This window comes from Marmota flaviventris, chromosome 15 (genome assembly GCF_047511675.1).
Source record: "Marmota flaviventris isolate mMarFla1 chromosome 15, mMarFla1.hap1, whole genome shotgun sequence".
In the NCBI taxonomy this organism is placed as follows: Eukaryota; Metazoa; Chordata; class Mammalia; order Rodentia; family Sciuridae; genus Marmota; species Marmota flaviventris.
The window spans coordinates 48,593,533-48,610,825 of record NC_092512.1 but is presented as its reverse complement, the minus strand read 5'-3'; the positions used below and the strand labels follow the sequence as shown (position 1 = coordinate 48,610,825).

The 17,293-nt window shown below is 39.0% G+C and overlaps 1 protein-coding gene across 1 annotated transcript in view; it reads left to right on the top strand.

Moving 5' to 3' along the window:
- Positions 1 to 10,809: 10,809 nt before the first annotated feature.
- Atp6v0d2 (ATPase H+ transporting V0 subunit d2) overlaps positions 10,810 to 17,293 on the top strand; it is a 46,291-nt gene continuing 39,807 nt past the window's right edge. The window contains exon 1 of the mRNA XM_027948503.2: positions 10,810 to 10,939. Coding sequence (XP_027804304.1) covers positions 10,810 to 10,939 — 130 coding nt within the window. The remainder of the gene's footprint in view (positions 10,940 to 17,293) is intronic.

Genomic DNA, 17,293 nt, shown 5'->3' with positions numbered 1-17,293 from the left:
CTTAGCCGCATGGCAGACATCCAGAGGGTGGTGCACAGGCACCAGCCTTGATCTCCTTTGCTTCCTCACTGTGTTTTGAAAAGCTCACCACATCCAGAAAACTTTTATATCCAGAGTAACAGGCACCATACCTCTCCAAGGAACATCTTTATTCCTTAGAAGAATAATCGATCCTCTAAAACTATAAAGCTAATGACTCCTGGGAGCTCTTTAAATTGACAGAAAGTCACAATAAACACTACACAACCTTTAAGAATAGACACACAGCCACAGTTACATACTTAGGTATATTCTGCTACAAAAATCACAAAATACCCCTACCACCCAGATACAGTTACCAAGTGAAATGTTTCCTAGAGAAACATAAAATTAAAGGTTCTGTAGAAGCAATTTTCAGTCATCTTAGAAGTGTGACTCTGGTTAATAAAGCAAACAGGAATTGAATATTGCTTTCCCACAAGGCCTGCTGCTAAGCACTTGAGAGAGAAATGGACGAAGCTTTATAGAACTCAATTCAGTGTTAAGTGATTAAGATCCTGAAGGTTTGTCAGTAAATGGAGGAAGAGAAGCTGCTGCAGACGCTTCCTCTGTGAAGTACTTGGAACACATACTCACATGTGCTAAGCATTTTAAAGATTTTATCTCCTTTGATCTTTACAGCTACCTAGGAGGTAAGTGGTATTCCCATTTTACTCAAAAACACCGGGCTCAGAGAGAAGTAACTTAAGCTGATGCCTGTCACACCATAACACCCACTTTCCTGAATCTCATTGGTAGTTTAAATCCTGAAATGAATTTCTTTATTTTGTGTCTATCCTAAAGACCAATGTATAAAAAATCTCCAGGTCTTGTCAATGTTTGGGTTTCTTCTCATCTCTCATGAGCTTTATCCCATGTTTGACAAGTGCCTCCAGCAGGAATAAGACATTTTTGCTTCTGCCAGATTTGAATAAAAATGTGATAGGAAAGGGAAGCATTTTTCCTGCCTCATCCATCAATTTCATTAAAAGTGGATCACATAGGTGTCTTATTGTTTTAAAGAAACACTGGAACTTTTCTCTACATATAAATGTAAAATGTGACAATGAATACAAAATATAAAAGGACATTTAATCTATTAAACTTATGCTGCATTAAATAATATAGTTATATAAAATTGATATATGTGGTCGTTAATAAAAATATTAAGAGACTATTGCTAAGTTTCATGTTTCATAATGATGTTATGGTTGTGGTTTTTGAAAGAATCCTTATCTTTAGGAGACACATTGAATATTTACAGAGAGAAATACGAAGTGTGTCTGGGGCTGTGTTGTGACTCATGGGTAATGTGCTCGCCTAGTACATGAGAGGCCCTGGGGTTTGATCCCCATAGTCACATAAAAATGAATGAGTGGAGTAAATGTATTGTGTCCAACTACAACTAAAAAATAAAGAATAAAAAAAGAAATATGCAGTGTCTGGTGTATGCATCAAAACAATATAGTATAGGAGAGGATAGAGAAGAAATAAGTTTAGTAAAAAATTCATCATTTTTGAAGGTGAATGATGGGTATTCATCATACTAGTTTCTCTAATTATGTAAATGACAGATACTTTATATAAGATTTTTATAAGAAAAGCTTAGCCAGGTGCAGTGGCGCACAACTACCAGCTACTCAGGAGGCTAGGGCAGAAGGATCACAAGTTCAAGGCCAACCTGGGCAATTTAGCAAGACCTTGTCAAGAAAGAAAGAAAGACAGACATGCTTAAATTGAAAATAAGAGAGCTGATTACTATTAATTTTTCATAAATAAGTAAATAAATGAATTTAAAAATATGGAATGGGGGTGCAGGATAACCCAGAATTGAACTCAGGGGCACTCAACCACTGAGCCACATCCCCAGCCCTATTTTTGTATTTTATTTAGAGACAGGATCTCACTGAGTGGCTTAGGGCCTTGCTAAATTGCTAAGGTTGGCTTTGAACTAATAATCATCCTGTCTCAGCCTCCTCAGCCTCCCCAGCTGCTAGGATTACAGGTATGCACCACCGCACCTGGCCTAAAAAATATGGAAAATTGAAAAGCTATTTTGCATACACACAACAACATTCCATTGTTTTTTAAGAATGTTGACCTGTAGGACTATTTCTAGGCAAAACTGAAGATCTATGTACTTCTTAGATTTGTCTCAAAAAATATGTGTGCATGTTCATTTTAAATTTTACTGATTGATATCAAAGGATCTTTTATTACCAAATTCACAAATAACAATAAAATAATATTCTTTGTTGTAAATTCCATATAGTTGGTTTTCACAACACAATTTTACTGATTTTGTTGGTGCTGTTTAGCTCTTGAATCTGTAACCAACCAATGGCTGCAGTGGACAGATAAGTGTACTTATTATTTTTATATATGTTACAGGGTAGAATACAAAGGATATGTGAGAACTTCATTTGTTCCTCATAATGTGAGGGGCTTCTTTGATGATTCAGAGAAAAGTTTTTAAATACTGAAAGAATATTTCTTCAAATTTCTTGCAACTTACAACGTGATGGCTTATAGACATTACACATTTTTAAGTTTAATTTGCTTTATTAACATTTTCTCCATCATTCTCTTATGACTGAACAATCAATCAAACTAGAAATGAAGCCCTAGTTTTTAAAATTTGCCTATTTTCATGGTGTAAACACTCCTGCCATGATTGGCCAAGAAGAAATATACATGGTATATGGTAGCACACTGTTATATAGAATCTCAACCCAACTGGGTTGGAGTATAGTTCAGTAGTACTTTCCCAGCATATGTGAAGCCCTAGGTTCAATCCCTAGCACTACAAAAACTGCAACAGAAATATCTGCCAGCTGGGAGTGATGGCCAAACATCTATTATCCCAGAGGCTCCGGAGGCTGAGACAGGAAGATCATGAGTTCAAAGCCAGCCTCAGCAAAGGCAGGGTGCTAAGCAACTCAGTGAGACCCTGTCTCTAAATAAAATACAAAATAGGGCTGGGGATATGGCTAGGTGATTGAGTGCCCCTGAGTTCAATCTCTGGTACCTTCCCCTCCCTGCTCTGTCCCCCCAAAAATGTCTGCCATACATCTACAATAGACACAATAACCTCAAGTGCACAAATAATAGTAAAACATAATAAAAATTATTAGGAAAAGAGAAGTTTATTTTTATAATTTCATTGCAAGTTTGCCTTAATTTGAATTCTGAGAAATAGCTGATGTGTGACCACTTGCAGAACTATCAAAATAATAAACAAGCTCATATGATTCAACACAAAACATATTCAGAATGTTTGCGATGGCGGAACACTTAGGGGAAGGAGGGATAATGATGACATATTAAGAGCCAATCCTATTTGGGGGGCACTTTCAAAGTTAGGCACTGTGTAAAGCTAAGTTTGATTCTCTGTGGTTTTCAGCAACTAAAACAGAATTACATTGGTTCTTTCCTACTTCTCCCACACAGTTTGGCAATATGGAGACAAAGTCCAGAGAATTTCTGGCACTTTAACTCCAATTAAGAATGTGAAACAGAGTAGAGAGAACTGGGACCAAACACAGAGCAGGCCCAGCAGCCTGCTGAGGGGCAGAGCCGCCCCCCACCCCCCTCGCCTGCCAGGTAGGGGAAGGGTGACCACCGACAGAAAAGGCCCAGTGGCCCAGGGCGGGACAGAGCTTCCAATCACTCCTGCAAGGTAGGCGGGCCTGCGACCCACTGGCAGAAGAGGAGCAGCCGCCTGCTGAGAAGCTGAGCCGCCCCCTCCCCCTGCGCCGGCATAGTAGAGGGAACTGGGACCAAAGACAGAGCAGGCCCAGCGGCCTGCTGAGGGGCAGAGCCGCCCCCCACCCCCCTCGCCTGCCAGGTAGGGGAAGGGTGACCACCGACAGAAAAGGCCCAGTGGCCCGCGGCGGGACAGAGCTTCCAATCACTCCTGCAAGGTAGGCGGGCCTGCGACCCACCGGCAGAAGAGGAGCAGCGGCCTGCTGAGAGGCAGAGCCGCCCCCTCCCCCCCGCGCCTGCAAGGTAATCGGAACTGAGACCACCATCAGAACAGGTCAGACCTGCAACCGAGAGACAGAACAGGCCCAGTGGCCTGAGGAAGGGTAGAGCCGCCCCCCCCCACGCCTGCAAAGTAGGCGGACCTGCGACCCACTGGCAGTACAGCCCCAGAGGCCTGCAGAGGGGCAGTGCCGCTGCCTGCGCCTGCAAAGTAGGCAGAACGGCGACCACCGACAGAACAAGCCTAGCGGCCCGCAGAGGGACAGAGCCGCCGCCCGCGCCTGCAAGGACGGCGGACCTGCTACCGACTGGCAGAGCAGGCCCAGCGGCCTGCCGGCGTGGTAGGCACATTGCCCCAATTGGCGGAGGGGCAGAGCCGCCGCCCGTGCCTGCGAGGGAGACTTTGCAACTATACAAGACCAATATAAATATATAGGGGGAAAATTCAATAGCACAACAGTTCCACCAAGAAGAAAGGAACGCGAACAGTATGAAGAGACAAGGAAAGAAAGGACCACAAGCATTGCAGGTCAACTCAACTTTAGAAGAGGTAATAGCTGCAGCTGATGGAATGTCAGATAAAGAATTCAGGATATACATGCTTCAGATGATCTGGAGTCTCAAGGAAGACATCAGACAGCAAAATCAGACAATGAAAGATCACTTCAACAATGAATTACATAAACAAATCCAAGAAGCAAAAGATCAACTATACAGGGAAATAGAGGTTATAAAAAACAAACAAACAGAAATCCTAGAAATGCAGGAAGCAATAAGCCAACTTAAAAACTCAATTGAGAATACTACCAGCAGAGTAGAACACTTAGAAGACAGAACATCAGACAATGAAGATAAAGTATTTCAACTTGAAAAAAACATAGACAGCTCAGCAAGACTGTTAAGAAACCATGAGCAGAACATCCAAGAAATATGGGATAACATCAAGAGACCAAATTTAAGAGTCATTGGGATACAGGAAGGAACAGAGTTTCAAACCAAAGGAATGAGCAATCTATTCAATGAAATAATTCGAGAAAACTTCCCAGACTTGAAGAATGAGACAGAACCCCAAATCCTAGAAGCCTACAGGACGCCGAATGTGCAAAATCATAAGAGACCCACACCTAGACACATTATAATGAAGATGCCCAACATACAGAACAAGGAGAGAATTTTAAAAGCTACAAGAGAAAGGAAGCAGATCACATTTAGGGGTAAGCCAATCAGGATAACAGCTGATCTTTCAACACAGACTCTGAAAGCTAGAAGATCCTGGAATAACATATTTCAAACACTGAAAGAAAATGGGTTCCAACCAAGAATTGTGTTTCCAGCGAAATTAAGCTTCAGGATGGAAGATGAAATTAAAACCTTCCACGATAAACAAAAGTTAAAAGAATTTGCAGCTAGAAAACCATCTCTTCAAAACATCCTTGGCAAAACATTACAGGAAGAGGAAATGGAAAATAACAATGAAAACCAACAGTGGGAGGTAGGACACTAAAGGGGGGAAAATAATCAAAGTGGAAAACAAACCATGTTTAGTAACATAAATAAACAAATATGGCTGGAAGAACAACCCATATCTCAATAATAACCCTAAATGTTAATGGCTTAAACTCACCAATCAAGAGACACAGGCTAGTAGAATGGATCACAAAACAAGACCCAACAATATGCTGCCTACAGGAGACGCATTTGATAGGAAAAGACATACATAGGCTGAAGGTGAAAGGTTGGGAAAAATCATATCACTCATATGGACTTCGGAAACAAGCAGGAGTATCCATACTCATATCAAATAAAATAGATTTTAAGCCAAAGTTAATCAAAAGGGATAAAGAGGGACACTACATACTGCTCAAGGGAACCATACACCAACAAGACATAACAATCATAAATATATATGCCCCAAACAATGGTGCAGCTATGTTCATCAAACAAACTCTTCTCAAGTTCAAGAGTCTAATAGACCACCATACAATAATCATGGGAGACTTCAACACACCTCTCTCACCACTGGACAGATCTTCCAAACAAAAGTTGAATAAGGAAACTATAGAACTCAATAACACAATTAATAACCTAGACTTAATTGACATATATAGAATATACCACCCAACATCAAACAGTTACACTTTTTTCTCAGCAGCACATGGATCCTTCTCAAAAATAGATCATATATTATGTCACAGGGAAACTCTTAGACAATACAAAGGAGTAGAGATAATACCATGCATCCTATCTGATCATAATGGAATGGAACTGAAAATCAACGATAAAAGAAGGAAGGAAAAAGAATATATCACTTGGAGAATGAACAATAGGTTACTGAATGATCAATGGGTTATAGAAGACATCAAGGAGGAAATTAAAAAATTCTTAGAGATTAATGAAAACACAGACACAACATATCGGAATCTATGGGACACACTGAAAGCAGTTCTAAGAGGAAAATTCATTGCTTGGAGTTCATTCCTTAAAAAAAGAAAAAACCAACAAATAAATGATCTCATACTTCATCTCAAAATCCTAGAAAAAGAAGAGCAAAACAACAGCAAAAGAAGTAGAAGGCAAGAAATAATTAAAATCAGAGCTGAAATCAATGAAATCGAAACAAAAGAAACAATTGAAAAAATTGACAAAACTAAAAGTTGGTTCTTTGAAAAAATAAACAAAATCGACAGACCCTTAGCCATGCTAGCGAAGAGAAGAAGAGAGAGAACTCAAATCACTAACATACGGGATGAAAGAGGCAATATCACAACAGACACTTCAGAAATACAGAAGATAATCAAAAATTATTTTGAATCCTTATACTCCAATAAATTAGAAGATAGTGAAGGCATAGATAAATTTCTTAAGTCATATGATCTGCCCAGATTGAGTCAGGAGGATATAGACAACCTAAACAGACCAATATCAATTGAGGAAATAGAAGAAACCATCAAAAGACTACCAACTAAGAAAAGCCCAGGACCGGATGGGTATACAGCAGAGTTTTACAAAACCTTTAAAGAGGAACTAATACCAATACTTTTCAAGCTACTTCGGGAAATAGAAAAAGAGGGAGAACTTCCAAATTCATTCTACGAGGCCAACATCACCCTGATACCTAAACCAGACAAAGACACTTCAAAGAAAGAAAACTACAGACCAATATCTCTAATGAACCTAGATGCAAAAATCCTCAATAAAATTCTGGCCACTCGGATACAAAGGCACATCAAAAAAATTGTGCACCATGATCAAGTAGGATTCATCCCTGGGATGCAAGGCTGGTTCAATATAAGGAAATCAATAAATGTTATTCACCACATCAATAGACTTAAAAATAAGAACCATATGATCATCTCGATAGATGCGGAAAAAGCATTCGACAAAGTACAGCATCCCTTTATGTTCAAAACTCTAGAAAAACTAGGGATAACAGGAACATACCTCAATATTGTAAAAGCAATCTATGCTAAGCCTCAGGCTAGCATCATTCTGAATGGAGAAAAATTGAAGGCATTCCCTCTAAAATCTGGAACAAGACAGGGATGCCCTCTCTCACCACTTCTGTTCAACATAGTTCTCGAAACACTGGCCAGAGCAATTAGACAGACGAAAGAAATTAAAGGCATCAAAATAGGAAAAGAAGAACTTAAATTATCACTATTTGCAGATGACATGATTCTATACCTAGCAGACCCAAAAGGGTCTACAAAGAAACTATTAGAGCTAATAAATGAATTCAGCAAAGTGGCAGGATATAAAATCAACACGCATAAATCAAAGGCATTCCTGTATATCAGCGACAAATCCTCTGAAATGGAAATGAGGACAACCACTCCATTCACAATATCTTCAAAAAAAATAAAATACTTAGGAATCAACCTAACAAAAGAGGTGAAAGACTTATACAATGAAAACTACAGAACCCTAAAGAGAGAAATAGAAGAAGATCTTAGAAGATGGAAAAATATACCCTGTTCATGGATAGGCAGAACTAACATCATCAAAATGGCGATATTACCAAAAGTTCTCTATAGGTTTAATGCAATGCCAATCAAAATCCCAACGGCATTTCTTGTAGAAATAGAGAAAGCAATCATGAAATTCATATGGAAAAATAAAAGACCCAGAATAGCAAAAACAATGCTAAGCAGGAAGTGTGAATCAGGCGGTATAGCGATACCAGACTTCAAACTATATTACAGAGCAATAGTAACAAAAACAGCATGGTACTGGTACCAAAACAGGCGGGTGGACCAATGGTACAGAATAGAGGACACAGAAACCAATCCACAAAACTACAACTATCTTATATTTGATAAAGGGTCTAAAAGCATGCAATGGAGGAAGGATAGCATCTTCAACAAATGGTGCTGGGAAAACTGGAAATCCATATGCAACAAAATGAAACTGAATCCCTTTCTCTCGCCATGCACAAAAGTTAATTCAAAATGGATCAAGGAGCTTGATATCAAATCAGAGACGCGCCGTCTGATAGAAGAAAAAGTTGGCTACGATCTACAGTCGGTGGGGTCGGGCTCCAAATTCCTCAATAGGACACCCATAGCACAAAAGTTAATAACTAGAATCAACAAATGGGACTTACTCAAACTAAAAAGTTTTTTCTCAGCAAAAGATACAATAAGAGAGGTAAATAGAGAGCCTACAACCTGGGAACAAATCTTTACTCCTCACACTTCAGATAGAGCCCTAATATCCAGAGTATACAAAGAGCTCAAAAAATTAGACAATAAGAGAACAAACAACCCAATCAACAAATGGGCCAAGGACCTGAACAGACACTTCTCAGAGGAGGACATACAGTCAATCAACAAGTACATGAAAAAATGCTCACCATCTCTAGCAGTCAGAGAAATGCAAATCAAAACCACCCTAAGATACCATCTCACTCCAGTTAGATTGGCAGCCATTATGAAGTCAAACAACAACAAGTGCTGGCGAGGATGTGGGGAAAAGGGTACACTTGTACATTGCTGGTGGGACTGCAAATTGGTGCAGCCAATTTGGAAAGCAGTATGGAGATTTCTTGGAAAGCTGGGAATGGAGCCACCATTTGACCCAGCTATTCCCCTTCTCGGTCTATTCCCTAAAGACCTAAAAAGAGCATGCTACAGGGACACTGCTACATCGATGTTCATAGCAGCACAATTCACAATAGCTAGACTGTGGAACCAACCTAGATGCCCTTCAATGGATGAATGGATAAAAAAAATGTGGCATTTATACACAATGGAGTATTACTCTGCATTAAAAAATGACAAAATCATAGAATTTACAGGGAAATGGATGGCATTAGAGCAGATTATGCTAAGTGAAGCTAGCCAATCCCTAAAAAACAAATGTCAAATGTCTTCTTTGATATAAGGAGAGTAGCTAAGAACAGAGTAGGGTCGAAGAGCATGAGAAGAAGATTAACATTAAACAGGGATGAGAGGTGGGAGGGAAAGGGAGAGAGAAGGGAAAATGCATGGAAATGGAAGGAGACCCTCAGAGGTATACAAAAGTACATACAAGAGGAAGTGAGGGGAAGGGGAAAAATAATACAAGGGGGACAAACGAATGTCAGTAAAGGGGGCAGAGAGAGAAGAGGGGAGGGGAGGGGAGGGGAGGGGAGGGGAGGGGAGGGGAGGGGGGATAGTAGAGGATAGGAAAGACAGCAGAATACAACAGACACTAGTATGGCAATATGTAAATCAATGGATGTGTAACTGATGTGATTCTGCAATCTGTATATGGGGTAAAAATGGGAGCTCATAACCCACTTGAATCAAATTGTGAAATATGATATATCAAGAACTATGTAATGTTTTGAACAGCCAACAATAAAAAAAAAAAAAAAAAAAAAAAGAATGTGAAACACTGTATATGCAATAGTGCTTGAGTTATTTGACAAAGTTTTCAATCTAAGTATACTGGGAGAATGAGTACTTCTTTTTGAAGCATTAAACACAACAATTAAGTCCCTGCTTCATTTAACACCTACTGCATTACCACCTGTGCATTTTGAGCTGCCTTCCAGCTTCTGAGAATTGATTCCTTGTTTGTGAGTTAAGTAGTAATAGTACCTGTGCAGATACTCATCTCAAAGTAATCATGCAGTTCAGATGGGAAAAAGAAAATGAAGAGTACTTTATAAACAGTCAAATTTTGCAAAGCAGTGGATTATTTATTACAGAATCAGCAGCGGGCTCTGCCCCTAAACTGTAAGAAGCATTCATCCCTTGGCAATTTTAAACATTAGTAACATTTGTTTTACAAACCATGTTGTAGAATTAGCTTCACAAGAGTCTTCAAACAGCCTGCTCATATTTGATTGATCAATCTATGTAGTTCCTTTTTTATTCTGAAAAAAGCCTTCTCTTGGTACATATTAATAGTTGTCAAAAAAAAAAAAGGAACAAGTGCAATTTATAATCGAAAGCTCATATGGTTATGGAAATATTTACAAAACATTCAGGTGTCTGAAGCCTTCCCATTGCAGTCAGGGGCTGGTGCTCTGGGCGGGAAGAGTGGAGCCCCTCCCCCTCCCCCTTAGGTCCTAATTTCCTCCCAGTAGGATCTGCTCCCAGGGTTTACTTGGGTCATATGGCTCACTCACTGTTGCCATAAAAACAGGGCTGAGCATAGAGTATTGAAAGCCACTGAAACCGGAGGAAACTAGTCACAAACATCCTGATGACCAGCTGAGAGATTGTTTGTGCCACCAGCACTTTTTCCAGACTGGTGCAAGTGTACAGAGGTTGACCAGGCCTCGGAGCTGCTCATCCTGATCCCCTGCGATCCTTCCCCATGCTTGAGAGCGCGGAGCTATACTTCAATGTGGACCATGGCTACCTGGAGGGCCTGGTCCGAGGATGCAAAGCCAGCCTCCTGACCCAGCAGGACTATATCAACCTGGTCCAGTGTGAGACCCTGGAAGGTAAGTGTGCTCTTCTCACCCTTTAGAAAGGAAAGGTGGAAATGATGTCGCTCTCTGGAAGCAAGGAGAAGGGACCATGATCCCATTGGCCTGTGTCCTGAGGAGGTTCTTGTTTCTGGAGTCCAGATTTGGGGGTATTTATGAACTTGGAAGAGGAAAAAAAATTAGATCTCCAGTAAGTCTAAGTGAAATTTAACACTTCCTTTCATCATGAACGTAGGGTACAAATCAGGGTGGTTGGTGTAAGCAGTACCTGTGGCTTTGTCACCAACAAAAATTAAATATTTTCATATCCATTTAACGTTCTTGTAGATATCTTGAAAAATCATTTATTTTTTTTTTTCTCTTTGGAAGCCAGAATAAAGATTACACTCATCCTTTAAGTTTGATTTTTAACATCTTATTAAAGAAGTACAATATTTATTTTAAAAAATTTGGATATCTGTATTTTAAAATATTAGTAATCCTATGTGTTTTCATTCTACATATTTATAAACAGTATTTGGAAAAGTGTTTCACCAAATTGTCAGAAGATCAATGGGGGAAAAAATGCAAAAAATCAGGTCGGTGGTGGGCACAGCCCTGGATTCAGAAGTCCTGGCTTTTACCTCTGCCATGTGTCCATGGGTGCCTCCAAGTCCCCATTTGTAACATGTGATGGCAAATGCCCATTTAGGTGAGTTACAGGGAGAAATAAACAAGGTTTATGGAAATTACCTTTAAACCACATTTTTTTTTCCAAAACCTTACCAAAGATCCCATATTTGAAGTAGTATTTTCATTATTAAGAACAAGCTTCACTTGGTCATCTTGAAGCATAACTGTAGAGTCAATAAAATGCTTTAAAACTTCCAGATTATTCTAAAGAAACCTGTAAGCACTAAGGATAAAGCCTCCCAGGAAAGGTAAAAACAAACTGAAAAGTCTTCTGAAGGTGACTTTGCAGGCTTTTCAGGTAGAGCAGAAGAGTGCTGAGGTCACTTGTTTATGGTTGTGACCAGTTAAAGCCAGAGTTAAACACCCCAAATGAGTTACACCCTGTCCTTTCCTCAGCAGTGGAAACAGCTAGAATCTTTCAGATGGTAACTAATTCTGTTGGCTACAAGTAATTACAATACAATTCCAATCCTAAATCTCTTCAGCACATTAAATTAGGAGTCTGGTGACTGGAGAATGTTAATCATGTATAGAAAAATCTGCATAAACATGACAAACTTAAAGAACACAGAGCAGAATAAGTGCTTCTGAGAGAAGCCATTTAAATAAGTTCTGTTTCATTTTCACTCAAGCCTTTAAATGAGGTAAGAAATGCAAATTTAAATGTAACCAACACATAAAATATCTTTGCAATACCAAAAACAGTGTTTAGCCTGCTTACGAGAATTCAGAGAGAAACCATGGAAAATCCATATCTTAAGTCATGGAAAGAATTCTAGGAAACAAATAGGTTAAAAAAAAAGATTAAAATTAGGAATTTAAAAGTCATTCCCAATGTTTTCTGCTATGGGCCCTTTTGACCAAAATATTCTGTTGAGATAGGGAGAGAAGTAAGGAATGAGGTTAACAGATCTAGCATCTAAATAAGTACTCAGCTGAATTTGGAAGCTTCATTTGCAATTTGGGAAAGAAAAAATACTTTCAGACCCTTTTGGAGACCTCAAGAATGAAGCTTCTTAGAAATAAATATATATGTGCACACATACAATTTTCCATACAATGTCAGGGGATCATGGTCCCATCCTTGTACCCTGTTTAAGAAACACTGTCATATACACATTGCTTTGTCACTTTAACATCTCGTCTTTTCTACCTTCTCAGTAATATGTATTTTTTCGTTTATTCATTTCGAGTCTGCATGCCAATCTACATTTGGAGGCTCCCAGAAATATTAAGTATGAATCATCAAACCACGTTTGGGTAATTATGGCTGCTGAAAAAAATAAATCTAGGGCTGGGGATGTAGCTCAGTGGCAAAGCACTTGCTTAACATGTGCGAGGCCCCGGGTTCAATCCCCAGTGCTGCAAATACACAAATAAATGAATCTAAATAAGAATTTCACACGTCCTCACTTAACAGTTGAGGACACTGAGACTTAGAATGGCTGTGATCAACCTACAAACTGTCAGCGGTGGAGGACAGAAATAATCTGTGTCTCTTTCCCCGCCAAAATGCTACTACTCCCTGAGTATAAGTTGAAGATGCATGAATATTTGGATTGAATTGATATCAGCTCCATTTTGATAATAGAAAATAATAAGGACTGCTTTAAATTCGATGATTTTCCAGGATGTTGGGAAATAACTGAAAAGCAGTGCATTTGTTGCATCCATAAATGTGCTTAGAGAGACCCAGCCACCTTTAGAGCTAGATTCAGAGTTCAGGATCAGTCAAGGGCATTTTGGGGGGATAGAAATTAACGACTTAAGGATTTCTGTTGATGTTTGCAGAAAGTGTGTACTGTACAAATTATGGATAAAGAAGAGAAGGTAACTGTGTAATTACAGTACTACATGGTAAAGCAGGTGCTTTCTGTGAAAGAAAAGCTGACATGGCGAAGGTAGAATTTGCTTTTAGTCCTTTAAAGTCCTCTAATATTTAAAAGTATTCAGATAGCACCAAACTGTGTTAACAGTACTTACAAGGAACACATAAATCTTCAGGTAAATTTAGAAGAGATAAAGATACCCCAGAAAAGCTGTGGAAAGCCTTAGTATTCATAATTGTGCTAGTTCACATGCATAAGGGAGCAAGTGTGATCAGAAATACTCATCTATTCCAAGGCTTGTCCCTGACTAATAGGCACCTGACCCAGTCCCTGGGACTCAGTCTTTCCAAAGTACAAAAAAAAAAAAAAAAAAAAAAAGAAGTTATATTCTTTTGAAAATTAGCCTTACTATTTTTATCAGGATTTTAATTAAAAGTGTGGCTGTCATGTAAATATTCTTTCCTCTTGGAGAAAAACAAGATGGTGAAACTAGTAAAGTTTAGTAATATATGGGCTTTTTCTAAAACATATGGTAAACATGTTCACTGGCTCTCAGGATGTGGAGAGAACTGGATTGAGTTTTTATTTTGTTCCCATTTATGCATTTTTTGGAAAGGGAATGAAGAGAGCCTATTACCATCTCAATAACAATTACATTCCTTTTAAGAGATTTGACTTTTCTTCCGTCCTTCTCCAACTATGCTGTCAGGTACGAATTAATTCAGTAATCATGTATTTAGCATTTTCCAGCTAGGGCCAAGGAAGTAAAGATGAATAAGATACAGTCCTTGCCTTAAAAGTGGAGAATGAAAATATTAGAAAAATAAATCCTTAAGGAGGATAGTTGGACAGTACCCACCGAAATTATAAATAAATGCACATTCGCCTCAGGAATCCCACGTCCCACAAACAGACATGCTCACGTGTGAGATGACAGCAATACCAGATCTCACTGTGGCATTGCTTGGAATAGCAGAAGATGGAAGCAAATCGAATGTCCCTCTGTAGGGAACTGATTAAAATAAGTTATGTAAGATTTATATAATGAATATTCTGCAGCAATAAAAATGGGGAAAGCATGAGGAAGCACTCTTAAGATGTTAGAAATGAAAACATTACTGGAGATATATTAAATGAGATAAGTGAGAGGAAGAACCTGGAGTGGAATGATACTCTTGAATAGAAAAGAGTGATAAATTGTAAAAATGTGTCCTATATGATTTTATAGATTCAGAGACAGTGTAAAAGGATCCAAGGGAAACAGGAAATAGTAGTTACCTGGGGCAGGCAATAAGCGGCAGCAGTGGTAGATGAGTGGATGACAAGTCTAGAACTTTCACTGTTTACCTGTGTGTTTGTGTGTGTATGCCTGCATGCATGCATGTGGTATATACCCACTACCTAATTTTAAATTAAACAATACATATAAGAAGAAGACTCTTATTTCAAAGAACCTTCTCCATGATTCCTAAGACATTATTTGTAATTATAGCACTTATTTTTTTCTGTTTTATATTAAAAAATGTATATCCACAAATGGCTTCCATGAAGCAGAAGAAATGTCTCTCTTGGCTTAAAAGCCTCCAGTGGTCTGGCTGGTCTCAAGAACTTCCTCAGCACACTCTGCTTTTTCTAAAGCTATTCCTTCAATCACAAATTCCATTCTCCATGTGGTTTGCCTGAAGAACATTCACTCCCTTTAAAGTCTCCTTTCAATCCTGATCCTCTATCAACCTTTTAATACTGCTATAACCTTGTGAGGGAGAACTGATAGTCTCTCATTTGTGCTCCAATGAAACTTGCAATGAATCTAATGCTATATAGCATCAGTGACATTTGCATAGGTGTATCACACTGGAGCAGGACACTTGTCTCTGTTGTCTTTGATGATGCAGAGACTATCCAAGTTAGACTCTTAGCTCATGAGTGAGTAAGTGCCTCTGTCTCCTACACTATAAGCCAGTTTTGTTGTCACTTTGTTTTGTTTTGTTTTTGTGGTGCTGGGGACAAGCGCTCTACCACTGAGCTACATCCCCAACCCTATCATAAGCTTTTTATGGGCAGAAAATACACCTGACACTTTTCTCTCTCCTGCCTCTTATAGCACAAGACTGTATTTTGCATAGGAAAAATCTCAAAATGAACATTAGAAATGTCTAAACATTCCCCCTCCTTCCTTTCTGTGTCTCTTCTTTCTCTCCTTACTCTCTCTCTCCCTCTTTCCTCTCCATCTTTCTTTCTCCCTCTCTTCTGTCTTTTCTTGCTCTCTCTCTCCTCTCCTCTCTCTATCTCTCCTATCCTAAAAAGAAAAAAAAAAAAAAAGAGGAGAAGAAGAAATGTCTAAATGTTTGGTCTTATGTCAAGCTCTTCTAGCTCCTGGCTATGGGATAAGTGGGCTGTTCAACCTTTAGCATGGGTGCTTTCTTGTCTGATACTGAGATAGTATATCCCTGGCTTAACTCCCAGTTCAGGAGAGGATCAGAAATATTTGAAGATGGTTTTTAAACTGTCAATCTTAAGTATTTCTGGGAATTGGAGTGCATGTACAACAAGAATCCTTTCCTGCTAGACGCTGGAATTCCTGAAATGGTTATTTCCGTTGCATGGTCTTGGATAGTGGTATTTGGCATATGACTAGCTAATTCCATTCTCCTTCAAAGGGTACCACTTTTAAAATAGTCATTCTAGGAATAAGAATCAATTGAGTTGCAACACTGTTAATACTGAACTAATGAGGCGCTGTGTGACTGCTGGTCTACTGGTCCCAGTGTCACTGACTCAGTGAATCCTTAAACTTGTGCAGGATAGAAATCTGATGAAGAAAGGGTTAGAAAGAATCATTTATGGCATTGATTAGTATAGCAAGGTGGCTACTTCATATACAGAGTAGCCGGGCAATAAAGTGACCACTCCACAGGCAGAGTGACAAGAAAGTCAGAGTGCAGAGCATTTATACAGTGGTGGATTAGGAATTTGGATATTTTTAGTTTGCATAGCAATATTCATCATTATGCTGCAGTCTCTTGATGCACCTGCCTCATTTTGAATATTGTTAAAAATGTGTCTAAAATTGTGTTGGGTCCTCCCTGTGGGTGTATCTTGTAACACGGAAATGCATTTAAATGAGGGTCTCAGGTACTTTGGGTCAAGGAGTTATGGTCTGACCTGTTTGCATCCTTTGATGTTTTCTTGCTGTTTATCTTGGACAATGGAGTAATTAGAGGGGCCTTTATACCATTGATCTTAAGCATAAATCATGCAGTGCTTTTTCTTTTAATCATCTCTAATTTAAACTTTAACCCTGTATTTCTGTTCCTGCCATTTATCTGAAGCATGGAACATGTAGTCCCTATTGACTGTCACCAATTTCTCTGAACCCTATACACCTGCCTCACCAGGTTTTTTTTTTTTTTTTAATTTTTTTTTTTTTTAAAGAGAGAGCGAGAGAGTGGGGGGTGGGGAGAGAGAGAGAGAGAAGTTTATTATTTATTTTTTAGTTATCGGCGGACACAACATCTTTGTTTTGTATGTGGTGCTGAGGATTGAACCCGGGCCGCACGCATGCCAGGCGAGCGCGCTACCACTTGAGCCACATCCCCAGCCCCTCACCAGGTTTTAATCACAAATTAAACCAAAGATTTGAGGCACAGCTATGTGACAACAGTTTTTTTTTTTTTTTTAATTTTTTATTGTTGGCTGTTCAAAACATTACATAGTTCTTGATATATCATATTTCACAATTTGATTCAAGTGGGTTATGAGCTCCCATTTTTACCCCATATACAGATTGCAGAATCACATCAGTTACACATCCATTGATTTACATATTGCCATACTAGTGTCTGTTGTATTCTGCTGCCTTTCCTAT